Source organism: Schistocerca americana, chromosome 10, assembly GCF_021461395.2.
Source record: "Schistocerca americana isolate TAMUIC-IGC-003095 chromosome 10, iqSchAmer2.1, whole genome shotgun sequence".
Classification (NCBI taxonomy): domain Eukaryota; kingdom Metazoa; phylum Arthropoda; class Insecta; order Orthoptera; family Acrididae; genus Schistocerca; species Schistocerca americana.
In genome coordinates, this window is record NC_060128.1 from 202,441,465 (window position 1) to 202,461,918 (window position 20,454).

Below are 20,454 nucleotides of genomic sequence, written 5' to 3' on the forward strand. Positions count from 1 at the left end.
GGCGGATGACTAACCGAAGGGGTCCGGATTAGATACCCGACCGCTTCGGAGATTTTCTACTCTCGGGGGTTGGTTGTCGTGTTGTCTTTACGTTGTCATCGTCATAACTGACACTGCGCTATTGAGATCGCTATATGGGTAAGTACCGAAAGCCAATAAATTAAGAAAAGAAAGCATTTCTTCCTAGGGAGCGGGAAGCCGTCGGCATGCCGTCATCAGAGATGCCCATACGTGGGGAGTTGCCAGACACTTGAGAAGATTGCTCTTACGTGCTGAAATTTTTACGTACATTCAAATCGCTGCCACCTGAGTCACGAAGGTGAAACAGAGCAAATTACACGCTGCGGAATTTTTCTGGAGAGGTAAGTGGTGTGAACGGGAAGAATTACTGTCGCCACGCGCGTCCACAAGCGCGCAAGTTGCGGTGATTAGTTCAGGGGGACGTCTAATTCGGTTGCAAAACCAGTGGCGGCTTATCGCCGCCACGCCGATACGTTCGCCACTCGGCCTGGAATACGGGGCTGCGGCCGCCTTCCGTCGCCAGGGCTGCCAGAGGCGCGCTCGTTATAACTCGGACACCTGAAACCCGGCCGCGACTCGCGCGCCATCTGCGAGCGCGCCGATAAAAACTGCCGGCGGGCCGGCGCGCCACCGCACTTCTAGTCCGGACCTGAGGCTTCCCGCAGTGCAGCCCGATCCAAACTTCTCTTCTCGCTGACGACATGGTGAGTACAGTACAGTACATCTGCGTCGACAATCGGCTAATTGCGCACTGCTGCCACTACCACCGCCGAGACTGTTTTCTACGAGTCTTTCTCAAACGGGGTTGCTACCGTGTGTGACGGAGGGTCTAGGTTCGAACCCGACGCGGCTAAGTTTATTTTATTTTTTTTTTTTTTGGGGGGGGGGGGGAGGGGGGTAGCAGGTCAACAGAGGAATTACTTGGAAGAGAATTTTGCGGCTCCGCTTTCGTAAGGCATTAACGGTGGGGATAGGAATTTGCTGGACGCGTGTGCTGCCGTGTAATTGAGCAGTGAATGGAAAGAGTTACTTACTCGCAAGGTCCCAGTGCCGGCAATAGATTGTTTAGTTTCTTTTAAATATAATGAAATAAATGCAGTTGTTTTAACTAGGTACAGTCCTGGGAAGAGGTGCACAATTCAGTTTGCGACATTTGCTCTCTGGCTCAGGGGGTGACTGGCTGACTATAAACTGGAAGGTTGGCAGTTCAGTCCCAGACCTGTGTTCTTGTTCTTCCACCAGACACCGGAGTTTAGGTTCGTTTGCTGCTTGAAGTCAGGATTTATTGGATTCATCAATTCGGTTTGCCAACATTTCTGCTCGTCCTAGGTAGTACTGGACTATTCATTTTGGTATTCTTTCGTTGGACACCCACAGTAGGTGGTTTCACGATTCATCTCTGTAGCCTACACTCTTCTAAAAGCTGTCTATTGCGCGACTTTTAAAATGCCAGTTTCTTCTGAGATTTTCCTTCAGTGCCCTGCTGCGCAGGCACACGCTTCGTACAGCTCGTGGCAGAGTTCCAGCACACTTTTTTTTAATCCCCGACAGCTTACCTCGCCTGCACTAATCTGATTCTAAACGCTTCCCTTGCTTCCCCACCTTGATTTATCTTGCTCTGTAGGTGGGAGAAAACGCCCACTTCTTCAGCTGTTCCAGCCTCAATTCATTTATTGCAAGTCATTGTACTCCTTTAAATTGTTCATACTCACTTTCATCTTTATGTTATTCATCACTAATCGATATTCTCCCCCTCCGCCACACACCGTCAGGTGGCTTGCGGAGTATGGATGTAGATGTAGATATATTGCTGTGTTTCTTTTTCGCTTTCAGTCCCGTTGTGAAACGTTTTCCCCCTTTCCTCCTTAATTTTTGAATGCGCAAGTTAAATAGTGTTGCCGCTAAGCGACATGTTGCCTTAGATACCCCTTAGTATTTGATTTTATATTCCACTCATTGCACTCATCCTGTTTTTTCTTTACAGGTGTTGTATATTAGTCTGCATTGTCTTTATTTTGTCTGCAGTCTTCTCGGAACGTTCAACATACAGTATTACTCGACTTGATAAACTGTTCTTTTTTTTTTTTATTCCTCGGTATCCACGATTGAAATATTTCTTTCTTTCTCTCTTTCTCACTTCACTATGTTTGAGTTAATTAGCATATTTGGGAAAATTACAATCACAGTCAGGAGCTGTCGTGCAGCACGTGTAACGGATGTCCACTATGTACAGTACGGAGCAAATTAAAAAAAAAATACCTTACCGTCTATTTTAATGGGGACTGGCTCTCAGCACTATGGGACTTAACATCTATGGTCATCAGTCCCCTAGAACTTAGAACTACTTAAACCTAACCTAAGGACATCACACAACACCCAGCCATCACGAGACAGAGAAAATCCCTGACCCCGCCGGGAATCGAACCCGGGAACCCGGGCGCGAGAAGCGAGAACGGGTTAGTTAGGTTTGAGTAGTTCTAAGTTCTAGGGGACTGATGACCTCAGCAGTTAAGTCCCATAGTGCTCAAAGCCATTTGAACCATTGTTTATATTTTGTAATGAAATCAGACCAATCTCCAGTTTGTATCATTCTGTGCAATAATTGCATCTAGTGAAATGATGTCTCCTGAAACCCAATAAAATAATTAAAAAAACTGTACGTACGTCTCTCTTTAACTGACTGGATAAGGCTGGAAAGCGAGGGGGTGCCGTCGGTCCCGCATCCAGCTCCAGGAGAGCAGCCCGCTGCGCTGTTGCTGGGCTGCCGGCGGCATCCCCCGTGTCCGGATACTGCGTGTAGCACGCAGTACTCTGCGGCTCTACTAGGGACGTGGGAACAAAGTCAGCCAGGTCGTACCTTTTTACTATTTATGGAGTGTTTGTCTGATGTCAGCGAAGCGGAAACGGGCCTAGTTTTATGAACAGACAACCTGAAACAGCTTCCGTGCGCTCGTGGGTGTATGCGCCGCGAGCTGAACACCCCGGGGTCGATTACGCGACCAGTGGTGAGCTACTTCACTAACTATCTCGAAATCGTGACCGCCGTCAAGCGTAGAGAAGCAGCGTACGTTTGGCGGCAGTCGTCGGAGGAAGCGAGCGCCCGGTCGCAGGAGATTTTCGCTGTCCACAGCCCGGATATTGGAAAGAACACATAGAAAATGTTGTGGGGAAGGCTAACCGAAGGCTGCGTTTTATTGGCAGGACACTTAGAAAATGTAACAGTCCTACTAGGGAGACTGCCTACACTACGTTTGTCCGTCCTCTTTTAGAATACTGCTGCCGGTGTGGGATCCTTACCAGGTAGGACTGACGGAGTACATCGAAAAAGTTCAAAGAAAGGCAGCACGTTTTGTATTATCGCGAAAGATGGGAGAGAGTGTCACAGAAAAAAAACGGCTCTGAGCACTACGGGACTCAACATCTTAGGTCATCAGTCCCCTAGAACTTAGAACTATTTAAACCTAACTAACCTAAGGACATCACACACATCCATGCCCAAGGCAGGGTTCGAACCTGCGACCGTAGCAGTCACGCGGTTCCGGACTGAAGTGCCTAGAACCACACGGCCACCGCGGCCGGCAGTGTCACAGAAATGATGCAGGATTTGGGCTGGACATCATTAAAAGGAAGGCGTTTTTCGTTGCGACGGAATCTTCTCACGAAATTCCAATCACCAACTTTCTCCTCCGAATGCGAAAATATTTTGTTGACACCGACTTACAAGAGAGGAACGATCACCACGATAAAATAAGGGAAATCAGAGCTCGTACGGAAAGATACAGGTGTTCATTATTTCCGCGCGCTATACGAGCTTGGAATAATAGAGAATTGTGAAGGTGGTTCGATGAACCCTCTGCCAGGCACTGAAATGTGATTTGCAGACTATCCATGTAGATATAGATGCAGATGCTCGTCGCAATGCGCGTTCAACTGTTCCACAGTAGGTGGCGGCGAGTAACAGTCTACCACTTAATTGTGCGAAGTGTCGTAACTGCGGGGACGACGCAGCGCGTGCTGCACACTGGCACTCTCAAAGGCAGTCCCTGCTGGCTGGAGTGTGGACCACAGGCGCCAGCTAGCGCCGCGCGTGGCGGAGGCTGCTCCGCGCAAGTCTCTGCCCTACTGAGCCGAGTCGTGCAGCGGTGAACGTCAAGTCGGCCTTAGCAGTCACCGGTTAAGACCGCCTCTCGCCTCGGTGGTGGCCGCGAGTTTCTTCTCTTATCCTGTACGGAAGAGATCGAGCCACTCGCTCGCGATTAGATCCCACACAGCCGGCGAACTGCGGGGACCTTAATTTCTACCTTCCTTCCGTTGTCCGAAATAGTTCCACACATTTGTTAAGGGGTTAGGATCGACTAATGTGGCGGGCCAGTCGATGTGCCGTAGACTGGTTAGCGTTTTTCTTCAACGCAATTTGTTAATAATAACTTTACGACTTACATTGCATAGTGAATTGCGACAAAAAGTAATACTCAGAAGTATAACACAAATTTAGCCTGTGTCTATGGTTTCTTCCTTTATGAGAGTGAACTGTGCACACTCTGCAACACTCCAGTCTTAATCGCCCATTGTTGCAGCCTGCTTTTTAAAGTTCCGTATGTTAATTCCGTGCCTCAGTCGGTAAAAATGGAACCCTTATGACATCCTTTGTTGTCCGTATGTCTGTCTGTTCACTCTTAAGAACCCTTTTTCTCAGGAATGGCCAAATTGAAATTTATGTCACGTACTTAAATTCATTGTCCCTTAGTGGTGCAGTAAATACAAGCTTCTAAGTTTATGCATTCAAAAGATACGGTCATTTGTTTCACATAGTTTCATAGTCACAGAGTCACTCACTAAAACTTATAGGGTGCTTCCGCATTCACGATACGCATGTCAGAGGTGGTGTATTTGCTGAGCTGTCGCTAAACTTTGACAACAATCTACAAGCAGCACAGCGACTTCTCTATCGAGCGTTTCTGTGGCTCACTTCGATTCACTAAACGCGCGACAAAATCGCACAGATCTCTCTTCAGTAAGCTCTATAGATTTGGTTAGTCAAACTTAGAAAATAAGTAATTCACCAACTTGCCGGACGGTACTTCTGTAGGCGATAGATCACGCTTTCTTACGATGAACCATGGACCTTGCCGTTGGTGGGGAGGCTTGCGTGCCTCAGCGATACAGATAGCCGTACCGTAGGTGCCACCACAACGGAGGGGTATCTGTTGAGAGGCCAGACAAACGTGTGGTTCCTGAAGAGGGGCAGCAGCCTTTTCAGTAGTTGCAAGGGCAACAGTCTGGATGATTGACTGATCTGGCCTTGTAACAATAACCAAAACGGCCTTGCTGTGCTGGTACTGCGAACGGCTGAAAGCAAGGGGAAACTACAGCCGTAATTTTTCCCGAGGGCATGCAGCTTTACTGTATGATTACATGATGATGGCGTCCTCTTGGGTAAAATATTCCGGAGGTAAAATAGTCCCCCATTCGGATCTCCGGGCGGGGACTACTCAAGAGGATGTCGTTATCAGGAGAAAGAAAACTGGCGTTCTACGGATCGGAGCGTGGAATGTCAGATCCCTTAATCGGGCAGGTAGGTTAGAAAATTTAAAAAGGGAAATGGATAGGTTGAAGTTAGATATAGTGGGAATTAGTGAAGTTCGGTGGCAGGAGGAACAAGACTTCTGGTCAGGTGACTACAGGGTTATAAACACAAAATCAAATAGGGGTAATGCAGGAGTAGGTTTAATAATGAATAGGAAAATAGGAATGCGGGTAAGCTACTACAAACAGCATAGTGAACGCATTATTGTGGCCAAGATAGATACGAAGCCCACGCCTACTACAGTAGTACAAGTTTATATGCCAACTAGCTCTGCAGATGACGAAGAAATTGAAGAAATGTATGATGAAATAAAAGAAATTATTCAGATTGTGAAGGGAGACGAAAATTTAATAGTCATGGGTGACTGGAATTCGAGTGTAGGAAATGGGAGAGAAGGAAACATAGTAGGTGAATATGGATTGGGGGACAGAAATGAAAGAGGAAGCCGCCTGGTCGAATTTTGCACAGAGCACAACATAATCATAACTAACACTTGGTATAAGAATCATGAAAGAAGGTTGTATACATGGAAGAACCCTGGAGATACTAAAAGGTATCAGATAGATTATATAATGGTAAGACAGAGATTTAGGAACCAGGTTTTAAATTGTAAGACATTTCCAGGGGCAGATGTGGACTCTGACCACAATCTATTGGTTATGACCTGTAGATTAAAACTGAAGAAACTGCAAAAAGGTGGGAATTTAAGGAGATGGGACCTGGATAAACTAAAAGAACCAGAGGTTGTACAGAGATTCAGGGAGAGCATAAGGGAGCAATTGACAGGGATGGGGGAAATAAATACAGTAGAAGAAGAATGGGTAGCTTTGAGGGATGAAGTAGTGAAGGCAGCAGAGGATCAAGTAGGTAAAAAGACGAGGGCTAGTAGAAATCCTTGGGTAACAGAAGAAATATTGAATTTAATTGATGAAAGGAGAAAATATAAAAATGCAGTAAGTGAAACAGGCAAAAAGGAATACAAACGTCTCAAAAATGAGATCGACAGGAAGTGCAAAATGGCTAAGCAGGGATGGCTAGAGGACAAATGTAAGGATGTAGAGGCCTATCTCACTAGGGGTAAGATAGATACCGCCTATAGGAAAATTAAAGAGACCTTTGGAGATAAGAGAACGACTTGTATGAATATCAAGAGCTCAGATGGAAACCCAGTTCTAAGCAAAGAAGGGAAAGCAGAAAGGTGGAAGGAGTATATAGAGGGTCTATACAAGGGCGATGTACTTGAGGACAATATTATGGAAATGGAAGAGGATGTAGATGAAGATGAAATGGGAGATATGATACTGCGTGAAGAGTTTGACAGAGCACTGAAAGACCTGAGTCGAAACAAGGCCCCCGGAGTAGACAATATTCCATTGGAACTACTGACGGCCGTGGGAGAGCCAGTCCTGACAAAACTCTACCATCTGGCGAGCAAGATGTATGAAACAGGCGAAATACCCTCAGACTTCAAGAAGAATATAATAATTCCAATCCCAAAGAAAGCAGGTGTTGACAGATGTGAAAATTACCGAACTATCAGCTTAATAAGTCACAGCTGCAAAATACTAACACGAATTCTTTACAGACGAATGGAAAAACTAGTAGAAGCCAACCTCGGGGAAGATCAGTTTGGATTCCGTAGAAACACTGGAACACGTGAGGCAATACTGACCTTACGACTTATCTTAGAAGAAAGATTAAGGAAAGGCAAACCTACGTTTCTAGCATTTGTAGACTTAGAGAAAGCTTTTGACAATGTTGACTGGAATACTCTCTTTAAAATTCTAAAGGTGGCAGGGGTAAAATACAGGGAGCGAAAGGCTATTTACAATTTGTACAGAAACCAGATGGCAGTTATAAGAGTCGAGGGACATGAAAGGAAAGCAGTGGTTGGGAAGGGAGTAAGACAGGGTTGTAGCCTCTCCCCGATGTTGTTCAATCTGTATATTGAGCAAGCAGTAAAGGAAACAAAAGAAAAATTCGGAGTAGGTATTAAAATTCATGGAGAAGAAATAAAAACTTTGAGGTTCGCCGATGACAGTGTAATTCTGTCAGAGACAGCAAAGGACTTGGAAGAGCAGTTGAATGGAATGGACAGTGTCTTGAAAGGAGGATATAAGATGAACATCAACAAAAGCAAAAAAAGGATAATGGAATGTAGTCTAATTAAGTCGGGTGATGCTGAGGGAATTAGATTAGGAAATGAGGCACTTAAAGTAGTAAAGGAGTTTTGCTATTTGGGGAGCAAAATAACTGATGATGGTCGAAGTAGAGAGGATATAAAATGTAGGCTGGCAATGGCAAGGAAAGCGTTTCTGAAAAAGAGAAATTTGTTAACATCCAATATTGATTTAAGTGTCAGGAAGTCATTTCTGAAAGTATTCGTATGGAGTGTAGCCATGTATGGAAGTGAAACATGGACGATAAATAGTTTGGACAAGAAGAGAATAGAAGCTTTCGAAATGTGGTGCTACAGAAGAATGCTGAAGATTAATTGGGTAGATCACATAACTAATGAGGAAGTATTGAATAGGATTGGGGAGAAGAGAAGTTTGTGGCACAACTTGACCAGAAGAAGGGATCGGTTGGTAGGACATGTTCTGAGGCATCAAGGGATCACCAATTTAGTATTGGAGGGCAGCATGGAGGGTAAAAATCGTAGAGGGAGACCAAGAGATGAATACACTAAGCAGATTCAGAAGGATGTAGGTTGCAGTAGGTACTGGGAGATGAAAAAGCTTGCACAGGATAGAGTAGCATGGAGAGCTGCATCAAACCAGTCTCAGGACTGAAGACCACAACAACAACAACGATCTTTGCAACGAATGCCAATCTGACGCATGACAGCTGTGTTTATTCCGTTATTCTATCCAAGATCGTTGGCGGCTGCAGAACTTTTTGCAAGAGGGGGCAAGGTTCTAAAATTGCGAGTTTTTGTGTAATTGATTCGGTGAGTTTGAGAAATTAACTAAATTTAATAACAAGTACACAAAACTTACTTTATGTGAGATTATTTACACTTTTCCGCTTAGGGTTTTTATGGTAGACTGATACCTAGACAGTAGGCGAATTTCGTTGATATAAGCAAAGTACAGCTCATGATATTAATACGAAGTTCGATGCCGCATTGCCGGTCGGGATGGCCGAGCGGTTGTAGGCGCTACAGTCTGGAACCGCGCGACCACTACGGTCGCAGGTTCGAATCCTGCCTCGGGCATGGATGTGTGTGATGTCCTTAGGTTGGTTAGGTTTAAGTAGTTCTAAGTTCTAGGGGACTGGTGACTTCAGAAGTTAAGTCCCATAGTGCTCAGAGCCATTTGAACCATTTTTTATTCGACAGTCTGAAATTACTTCCTCGCATGATTAAATCCATGGTGTCTAACAAATTACGGAAACGACGTTCGAAAATCTTGAAAAAAATAATTAATATTCCGATAATGTTAGGTTGAAACTGAAAACTGCGTATCTAGAAAGGAAAAGAAAAATCAGAACTATTGAGAAAATCCTGTTGTATATTAAGAAAAATGATGAAGGAATATCGCCGCCACTTTAATACCCCTCGACGTGGAGGAACGAGGATAAATCGACAACACTTTGTTTGCTTAAACTTTTAACAGATTTGTTTGATTTCTTTAGTACTTTCTATTTTTTAATATTGACTGCGAAATCTAAAGTTGTAAAAAATGTGTTTCGAGATCTACTTTTTTGGGGCTGGTTAAGTCAAGTGTAGGCCAGGGCAAGACGAGCGTGGGAAATCTATCGAAAGCACAAAGCACCTTTGGACTGGCTGTCAGAAGCGACCGAGACGAGGCGCAGGCGTCCCTCTGCAGCCGTGACGGCACGAGCTGCCCTGCTCTGCCTCACGACCCCATTCCTGCGGAGGACGTCTTTTCGACCTCGAAGTCTGACGCTTTTCCCCCACTCTTCTAGCGCAGAAAATGGCGTTTTCCTTTTTCATCTGGTGTGTTTGGAACCACGGATTAAGTAAAGAAGTACCCAGCTGCAGTGCAGCGTGGCCGTGTTGTTCAAAGGCTACTGCGGTTGTCTTGCCGTGTAAATGTGCAAGTATAATCAGCAGTCCGTGAGGAGTCTCGATCCACAGCAAAGGATGTAACCGTACAGCATCGCTGGATTAGCTGTGAATCGTAGCTGTCAAAACCACAACAAAAACGCTGCCGGCGATAAAAATCCTAGCTTACATCTGCGAACAACAGCAATTAGTAGAGATTGAGGTACACATTTAAAAACTTGGCTGCAATTGAAAATGACATATGCAACAGTAAGATTACAAGACAGCGACAGAGCCAGTAAGTACTAGCAAACAGTAAAACTAAATCGTTATTAGTTATAATGTTACAACTTTTAACGAGGCGTATTTGCCTGCAGACAGCCTGAAGAAGGCGATAATGCCGAAATAGGCCTATTGCTAAACGTGTAGCAATCAACAGTTATAACAGCACTCTGGTACATTACCGTCTTTTATTTTATTTATTTTTATTTGTCAACTGGCGTGTGCAGCGTGGTCAAAAACAGTATGAAAAGCTTGTAAGGGTGCTGCAGGGTAGGCTGTGCTGAGAAATAATTATCGCCAAAAAAATTCGATACGTTGCACCGTTTCCGACGTAATTAGCATTGACATGAGCCAATCAGGTCATTGCCCGCGCAAATTCAAGCATGTGCATGCGGTAATGTACAGACAGCTGTAGGTCGCCGAGTTACCACTTTTCGAAAAGCTCATTACCAGTTGAAATGTGCAGTTTCCGGAAGTGATAGATTTAAAGTAGGTGAGCAACCTAGGAAACCGGCACGCTGCTCGAATTTGCGAGCACAGCTACCTGGTTGGGTAAGGTCAGTGCTAATTAAATCGGAAACGCCGCGACGTATCGATTTTTTTCCTTGACAATTATTTCTCAGCACAATCCCCCCTGCAACAAGCTTAAAAGCTTCTCACACTGTATCTGACCACCCTCTACACATTTTCTGATGTACAAGATTAGTTATCCATTCAACGATGTTTCGGAATTTTTACGCTTTCATTACTTGGCATTAGATAATACCTTTAGTGTATTCGGTACGGTACATTTTGTATTATGCCCTGTAAGTTTTTGTGACTTAAAAAGGCAAATCCACCACAACAGGCAAAATGAAGGCACTACGGCACTACTTACGATTTCGAAACGCTTAGTAAACATTACGGGAGACACTGTTAGTACATTATGGACACTGTGCTTTCCTCCTAAAACAAAACGTTCAAGAAAGTAGATTGTAAAAATTTTGCAGTACCATTTGTACGTTACACTCGGTCCCGTTAGGCACTAGAGGTAACATGTCGAAGTTGAGATTGTGTAGGAGGATAGTAAGACAAAATTTCTGATTGGTGTGATGAATGGCAGCTAGCTCTAAACGTAGGAAAATGTAAGTTAATGTGGACGAGTAGAAAAAACAAACCCGTAATGTTCGCTTACAGCATCAGTAGTAGTGACTACTTGACACAGGCACGTCGCTTAAATATATAGGCGTAACGTTGCAAAGCGATGTGAAATGGAACGGGTATGTAAGGATTGTGGCAGGAAAGGCTAGTGGTCGACTTGGGTTTATTCGGAGAATTGTAGGAATGTGTGGCTCATCTGTAAAGGAGGCCGCATATAGGACGCCAGTGCGAGCTATCCTTGAGTAATAATCGAGGGCTTGGGATCCGTACCAGGTCGGATCGAAGGTAGACACGGCAGTAATTCAGAGGCGGGATGCTAGGTTTGTTACTGGTAGCCTCTTAACAATGCGCAAGTGTTACGGAGGTCGCAAACGGGAATCCCTGGAGGGATGGCGGCGTTCTTTTCGAGGAACTCTATAGATTAAGTTTAGAGAAGCGGCAGAACGATTCGCGTATGGATAACGAAGACAAGATACGAGAAATTAGGGCTCATAAGGAGGCATACAGACAGTCGTTTTTGCCTCGATGTATTTGCGAGTGGAAGAGGAAAGGAAATGACAAGTAGTACCCTCCGCTAGTCGCCATAAGATCGATTGCGGAGTATCGATGTAGATGTAGAATCGACGGCTGTCTGTGGCTCCAGGCCTTTCCTCGGCAGCAGACGAGTGCGGGGCGGTCGCTGCAGGTCGGGGGTGCGGCTCCAGCCCCTCCCCAGTCTCCGTGAGCTGCAGACGCCGGCCGCTGGCTGAGGGAAGCGAGACAGGGAAAAGAGGCGCTGACAGGCTCGTGGGCGGGCGGCTGCTGCGGCCGGCGTGACTGCTTTGTCCGCTCTGGCGGAACAACTCCGCAGGACTGTATACGACCGTAGTGATGGGGATAACCTTGCAACCAGTCTCACCCGCGTGCAGAGGACGGTTTATTCGACTGTAAGCAGTTCGGAGCCCAAGGACATCGGCGGCACTCGTTTCACCTGTAAACTGTAGTCCTGTTTAAGTTAGCCGCCACCGGGCAGCCAGCGGCAGCTACAGTACTGCCGTTTGCGCCCCCACTGCAACTGTGTAGTTTTAAAACAGGAGACTTTGACAGACGCGAAAAGAAAAAGCTGACCGACAGAGTACAAACCCCTATTCCGAGACGAATATATTACGAGAACTACACGAATCATGTCTGGGTGCTGTTTTCTGTCACCAAAACAAGGAAAAGTCTCATATACAATGAATTAGTTCATATCGGTATCACTTCTGCAATATCGTCGTTACGCTGCACATCTGGTTGCAGTTCCGAATAAGATTCTAATGAAAATGTCGTGACCCGCACACACGCACAGTAAATGTTTAAAACATGCTCTTCCTGCTTCTTTTCGAACAGACAGAATTTCAGAAGCCACATACTGTGTCGACAGCTTTCGCAGGCGGAACGGCAACAAAGACATACCGGATCAGGCGAATCGCCCACTCCTTGAAGGAAGAAGAAGAAGAAGAAGAACTCGTAAGCTGCGATTGAAACTGTGGGCACCTCGTCGAATCGCCACATAACGTAGCTGCAGCTGTGTGTATACGGAAGGATCAGTTTTGGTTGCCGTTTTGTTGACTCGATACGAAAAACACTACACGAAGGGCACTGAAAAGTTGTGACTCGAAAAGTCGAAGCACGTTGCAAAGGACTTGTGGCACCTCCTTTCGACTCGAGAAGGAACGTGGCCGCAGGAGACAACGAACAGTGGCCTCGCCTCACAACAGCGAGCTGGCCAGGGTGAACGTTCACCGAACAAGGACGGAAATTGTTTCGCCTGCGGTAAAAGTTGTAGCGCCTATTTTCTTATTACTCACGCGTTACGAATACGATTTCTTTCCTGAAGGAATTGTGGAGGACGAAATGTACTGTATCCACTGGAGATTATTTACAATGGTGAAGATATATTTTCCAAATAAAACTTGCTACTACATTTATTTACCAAACTTACGAATTCTACGACTCACAAATCAATAAAGCGTTGACTCCTCCAAACCAAGAGAAGTGTTAACACCCACTAACTGCAGGTGCTGCCAACGCGAGCACAAACGGCGAGTCCCGAGAGTACTTCCGGCGTTCTTCCCTATTATTCTGTCGATTTACATTTTTTATCACATTCCGTTAGCAACAGTCCATGGATCGCACTGATAAAGCCGTATGACCGGAAAAGATACTACAGACGTGCATTTTATTGAAACGTAGTGAATCCGTAAATATGGGAATGAAAACTGAGCGATGAACAGCAGAGACAAGAAGGGAACAGAAGAAGAAGGGCAGTCTAACAACATAGAGGTACTGCGGGAGGGGGAGGGGGGGGGGGGGGACCGAGGCTGGAGCACAGTAATTAGACGTGAAGAGGCGTGGAGACCACGACAGGACAACAAATCAGAATGAACTAAATTTGTGGAATATTATAATATTGGTAAGAAAGGCACTAACCTAACAATAAATACTGTGCTGAGACAATGTCATTAATTTTACGTTCGTCGTTGAGAATCCCTCTGATAATACGCTCGACTGGAGTACAAAGATATGTAATATCACCCTAATCAGCTTGTTTCTCACCAAACATGTAATAAGCCTAGGTAAGTTGCTCGAAACACGTGCACCCGGATTTGATTCTATTACACATTAATGTCAAAATTTTCAGTCACTGAAGAAACTAACTTCAGGCATGTTGTTGCACTTTTTGAGAAACTGGAATGCACATTAATGAGCATATGCACTGTGATTTTTCTAAATATCGAGATCTTTAAAGATATGTGTTGAGAACATTCTAGATTTAACACCAGAAACGACTGTTTTAAGATGTTTCTGCACTGTCAATTATCACCAATAGTGAGTCCTTAACTCATGATTGAAAAGAATTTTATATGCAGCATAAAGTATACTACCCCCCCATGAACCATGGACCTTGCCGTTGGTGGGGAGGCTTGCGTGCCTCAACGATACAGATAGCAGTACCGTAGGTGCAACCACAACGGAGGGGTATCTGTGGAGAGGCCAGACAAACGTGTGGTTCCTGAAGAGGGGCAGCAGCCTTTTCAGTAGTTGCAGGGGCAACAGTCTGGATGATTGACTGATCTGGCCTTGTAACATTAACCAAAACGGCCTTGCTGTGCTGGTACTGCGAACGACTGAAAGCAAGGGGAAACTACAGCCGTAATTTTTCCCGAGGGCATGCAGCTTTACTGTATGGTTAAATGATGATGGCGTCCTCTTGGGTAAAATATTCCGGAGGTAAAATAGTCCCCCATTCGGAACTCCGGGCGGGGACTACTCAGGAGGACGTCGTTATCAGGAGAAAGAAAACTGGCATTCTACAGATCAGAGCATGGAATGTCAGATCCCTTAATCGGGCAGGTAGGTTAGAAAATTTAAAAAGGGAAATGGATAGGTTGAAGTTAGATATAGTGGGAATTAGTGAAGTTCGGTGGCAGGAGGAACAAGACTTCTGGTCAGGTGAATACAGGGTTATAAATACAAAATCAAATAGGGTTAATGCAGGAGTAGGTTTAATAATGAATAAAAAAATAGGAGTGCGGGTAAGCTACTACAAACAGCATAGTGAACGCATTATTGTGGCCAAGATAGACACGAAGCCTATGCCTACTACAGTTCATATGCCAACTACCTCTGCAGATGACGAAGAAATTGAAGAAATGTATGATGAGATAAAAGAAATTATTCAGATAGTAAAGGGAGGCGAAAATTTAATAGTCATGGGTGACTGGAATTCCAGCGTAGGAAAAGGGAGAGAAGGAAACATAGTAGGTGAATATGGATTGGGGGTAAGAAATGAAAGAGGAAGCCGTCTGGTAGAATTTTGCACAGAGCATAACTTGATCATAGCTAACACTTGGTTCAAGAATCATAAAAGAAGGTTGTATACATGGAAGAATCCTGGAGATACTAAAAGGTATCAGATAGATTATATAATGGTAAGACAGAGATTTAGGAACCAGGTTTTAAATTGTAAGACGTTTCCAGGGGCAGATGTGGCCTCTGACCACAATCTATTGGTTATGAACTGTAGATTGGCCGGCCGGTGTGGCCGTGCGGTTAAAGGCGCTTCAGTCTGGAACCGCGTGACCGCTACGGTCGCAGGTTCGAATCCTGCCTCGGGCATGGATGTGTGTGATGTCCTTAGGTTAGTTAGGTTTAAGTAGTTCTAAGTTCTAGGGGACTTATGACCACAGATGTTTGAGTCCCATAGTGCTCAGAGCCATTTGAACTATTTTTGAACTGTAGATTAAAACTGAAGAAACTGCAAAAAGGAGGGAATTTAAGGAGATGGGACCTGGATAAACTGACTAAACCAGAGGTTGTACAGAGTTTCAGGGAGAGCATAAGGGAACAATTGACAGGAATGAGTCAAAGAAATACAGTAGAAGAAGAATGGGTAGCTCTGAGGGAAGAAGTAGTGAAGGCAGCAGAGGATCAAGTAGGTAAAAAGACGAGGGATAGTAGAAATCCTTGGGTAACAGAAGAAATATTGAATTTAATTGATGAAGGGAGAAAATATAAAAATGCAGTAAATGAAGGAGGCAAAAAGGAATACAAACGTCTCAAAAATGAGATCGACAGGAAGTGCAAAATGGCTAAGCAGGCATGGCTAGAGGACAAATGTAAGGATGTAGAGGCTTATCTCTTTAGGGGTGAGATAGATACTGCCTACAGGAAAATTAAAGAGACCTTTGGAGAAAAGAGAGCCACTTGTATGAATATCAAGAGCTCAGATGGAAACCCAGTTCTAAGCAAATAAGGGAAAGCAGAAAGGTGGAAGGAGTATATAGAGGGTCTATACAAGGGCGATATACTTGAGGACAATATTATGGAAATGGAAGAGGATATAGATGAAGATTAAATGGGAGATACGATACTGCGTGAAGAGTTTGACAGAGCACCGAATGACCTGAGTCGAAACAAGGCCCCGGGAGTAGATAACACTGCATTAGAACTATTGACGAACTTGGGAGAGCCAGGCCTGACAAAACTCTACCATCTGGTGAGCAAGATGTATGAGACAGGCAAAATACCCTCAGACTTCAAGAAGAATATAATAATTCCAATCCCAAAGAAAGCAGGTGTTGACAGATGTGAAAATTACCGAACTATCAGTTTAATAAGTCACAGCTGCAAAATACTAACGCGAATTCTTTACAGACGAATGAAGAAACTTGTAGAAGCCGACCTCGGGGAAGATCGGTTTGGATTCCGTAGAAATGTTGGAACACGTGAGGCAATACTGACCCTACGACTTATCTTAGAAGAAAGATTAAGGAAAGGCAAACCTACGTTTCTAGCATTTGTAGACTTAGAGAAAGCTTTTGACAATGTTGACTGGAATACTCTCTTTCAAATTTTAAAGGTACGGATAGCAACGGGTGTAGAGTTTATGCCGAAAAGAGCAGTGGGAGGGAACGACAACTAGAATCCGTTCAAAACTGGTTCAAATGGATCTGAGCACTATGAGACTTAACATCTGAGGTCATCAGTCCCCAAGACTTAGAACTACTTAAACTTAACTAACCTAACGACGTCACACACATCCACGCCCGAGGCAAGATTCGAACCTGCGACCGTAGCAGCAGCGCGGTTCCGGACTGAAGCCCCTAGAACCGCTCGGCCACAAAGGCCGGCCTGGACTGTACTCGATACAGCACTACCACGAGTGTGACTGTTGAGCCGTGTAACACAGCCAGTGAAAATAGTTCCACGCCAATTGTATAACAGAGAACATCCGTGAATGCCGTTTGCCTGTTCCTGTTGTATAAACAGGAAAAGAGAAAGAATACGAGACCCTGACAACGAAGTCATTAGAGACGGAGCAGGGTAACAAATAATGTGTCATTGTGAAAAGAACCACTCCGGCATTCGCGTCGAGCAATTCGAGGGAAACCTGTTCCTGACGCGGATTCGAGCCGCCGTCCTCAGGAATACCACCCCAGCGCAGGCCAGCCCAGTGTCTCCATGGCCGGGCGTGAAGTACGTAAACTGAATACGCTGGATGGAAACGAGAGGACAGGTGCGGACGAGACGAGTGAAGACGCTCAGGCGTAGCTGCGGTGTCAGTGCGAGCTCTTTAAGAAAGCTGAGTCTGCAATTTAGAGAACACGCCGCGTTCAGAGGCCACAGCTGCGAACGAGTACACGTCATTGAGGGTGAGCGAAGCCCGGATGCTCTGTCCTCGCTGAACACGGCGCCACGCGTGTATTTCTGAAGCAAAACACAGGTTTTGTGTCAATTGTTGAAACATGCTGCCTATTTACTATAATTTACGCTTAAAACTAATTACAATAATACGACAAACTACCACAGAATCGAAATAAAAACTATGCTATATAAAATACGTTTATTTTTTTTGTGGATATAAAATGAAAGCTGGCATTGTCCGTTTTTACGTTATTTACCTTTGAAAATATTTGACTCGTTACAATAACGAGGCTTATTACCGAAAGTACGAAGCTACTGAGCATCCAGAATTTGTGAGTCGTTCGAAAATTTCTCGCCAGGCAGGACGCAGCCTGCCATCGACACTCGCAGGACCGACTTCCGGCGCACCGCAGGGAAGCGCGCCGCTACCCGTCTTATTCGTGCTGTACGAAATACTGGCCTCAGATTTTTAGCGTCTACAGTGAAGTCTTTCCTGAAGAAAGGTGCGGAAATATCTGCCCAAATCTTACTGAGACCTCAAAGTGGTCCACAAATTAGCAACTTCGGAAATGTAAACTCGCACACGTCACAAACTGCAGAAATGTACTCGTAGTATCCCGTGACTGCACTATCGACGAGTCGCAAATGCAGTCGGTCAACTCTGAAGTAAAAATTTGTAAGGATACGAAATGGAATGATCACACGGTCTCAGTCGCAGGTTAGGAAGCCGACAGAATTCTGTTCATTCGCACGATACTAGAAAAATAAAACTACTCTAGAAACAAGACTGCTTTCAAAACACTTATGCGACCCATCTCAGAATACATCTGAAGTGTTCGGGACCCATACTTTCAGGCGACTGTTCGCGATAATTAGGAAACAACGAGTTGGAGTCCAGGTTTGGCACAAATTTCCATCACTCGTCACGTTCTCGTTCGTAGTGGAGCTGTTACTGCTAAACCTCTTGTCAAAGCGTAGTGACGCACGGAGTACAAAACATGGACTAACCGGCCGACGGAAGCCTGTGATCCAGCGGCTGTTAGTTCTATCTTCTGCGGACACGAGTCCAAAAACGCTTCATTCCACACTTACTCCTCACACTAGGAAACGTGGCAGCACACCACAAGAAGCTCTTTCTTGTGTGAGATGTTAAAAATGCTGTGTGTTGGGACTGATACTTGGGCCAAACCGCGATCGCACTGGTTCCCGGATGCGCTGACCGTCCACAGACAGTACACGGTGCGGGTGCCAAGACGCTGTGCGAAATGCCCCCACAACCACAAGTCTGGCATGTTTAGCTGTGCGGGACACTTCGCGTCCACATGTTAGGAGATCACGCTGGTGGAGAATGCAGGAGTTACTAGTTAACCAGATGTAGACACAAGGGCATTTTCTGCACATCTTCAAATAAACACTTTCGTGTGATGTAGTGGTACGGTCTGTAGTTGTGTTTTTTGTGAGTAATGTACGCTGAAGAACTGAACGAAGTGAATTCTATAAGACATAGTGAGACAGCCTTTCCGGACCCATGTTCCCACTGAGTTAGTAGCAGCACAGTCTGTGGAGCATGACAACTGAGACCTCTCGATACGATACGAAGTGAGTTACTTCTACAAATACACAGTAGTACATCTCATCAGCGGAAAATTTGGCGATACAATTCTTCCCAGTCCGTGGCGTGCCTGGTACAGCAACCATAGATAATATTTCGAAAGAAAAACAGTCTCGGTTGTAGGGGAAACAATATTTTCATTGACGTGTTTCGCCCTTCTGGGGCATCAGAAAATTTTAATATATTTCAATATTTTCATTCGTCACGTCTGTGGCAACCGCTGTGTGTACCTTAAACACACCGGAGTCAGTTGAAAAACCAGTCCTGCCATAGGACCACACTTACAGCTTTCGAGAACACGTAGTATAATCTGTACACTAAGCAATAGCTCGTTCCAAACAGACGTTACAGGAGCACACGCAGAGACACCAATCTGTAAAGTAGGAGGAGTCGTCGAGCATATCTAATTTCAGTTTGTGTTTGAAGTTAATCTTATATTTAAATTGTTTGTATCACTTTTTCTTATTCTACATATGACGAATGTATCGTTAAGCCGGCCGCGGTGACCGAGCGGTTCTAGGCGCTTCAGTCCGGAACCGCGTGATTCCTACGGTCGCAGGTTCGAATCCTGCCTCGGGCATGGATGTGTGTGATGTCCCTAGGTTAGTTAGGTTTAAGTAGTTCTAAGTTGTAGGGGACTGATGACCTCGTATGTTAAGTCCCATAGTGCTCAGAGCCCTTTGAACCATTTGTATCGTCTTTCTGTGTCGCCCCGTGTGGAGTGACAGGATTCAGGCGGCCTCCGTGCCGAATATGTATACACTCAAAATCGGGATCGTGCGTGTCATTTTACTGCGGCCTGCCCGATGTACGCACGCGTCTAAACTGGGGAGTGGTGCTGTTGTCAGCGGTGGTGGTGGTGAATACGATGACTCAAAAGTCGGTATCGGTACGGATAGGGCCCTGGGGAGGCAGCAGACGTAACTCTAGCAGCCAGAGCGGTCAGCAGGTAGGAGCTACTACAACAGCCGCCCGCCGCCTATTATAGCAGAGGACAGCCTACACTGTGCAAGCCGCGGCGCCAGGAATAGCGCAGCCGGCTCACGCGCTGTACCGCCCACCGCCCCCGTTCCCGAGGTTGCCACACGTGACGCTCCTGCTCCAAATGCCGGGCCCATTCCTCCGCTGCACGACTGTCCGCAGGAGCTCCCGAAAAAGGGGAGTGGCCCACGTGTAACACGGCTCACCTGGTCGCGGAGTTTCGATGTCAGTCCTCGGGAAAAAAGGCGACTTAGATGTCGCGACAGTCTCTAGGGTATAGCCACACATCCTGCACATACATACATACTACGAAAATCCCCGTACGGTGCGTGGTAGAGGGCATCCTGTACCAGTACTAGTCGTTTTCTTTCCTGTTGCATTCGCAGACAGAGCGAGAGAGAAAAACGGCTGTATGTCGTGTCTCCGTAGGAGCGTTAACTTATCGTACCTTATATTCGCGGTCCTTGCGCGCAGTGTGTGTTGGACGTAACAGCTTCAAATGCCAGGTTTCTAAACTTTCTCAATAGTGTTCCTCGAAAAGAACGTCGTCTGCCTTCCAGTGATTCCCATTTGAGTTCCCAAAGCATTTCCGCGACACTTGCGCGTTGTTCGAACCTACCGCTAACCAGTCTTGCAGCCCGCCTCTGAACTGCT

General features: G+C 45.5%; 1 protein-coding gene across 2 annotated transcripts in view; it reads left to right on the plus strand.

Annotated features, from left to right (window-relative positions):
- The first annotated feature begins 592 nt into the window (after window positions 1-592).
- Window positions 593-20,454, plus strand: part of LOC124552581 (myosin light chain 1) — a 68,168-nt gene continuing 48,306 nt past the window's right edge. For both annotated transcript variants that reach the window (XR_006967935.1, XM_047126902.1), the window contains exon 1: window positions 593-725. Coding sequence is in view for 1 of the 2 variants with exons in the window: in XM_047126902.1 (XP_046982858.1) it covers window positions 723-725 (3 nt within the window). In the remaining variant the exon portion in view is untranslated. The remainder of the gene's footprint in view (window positions 726-20,454) is intronic.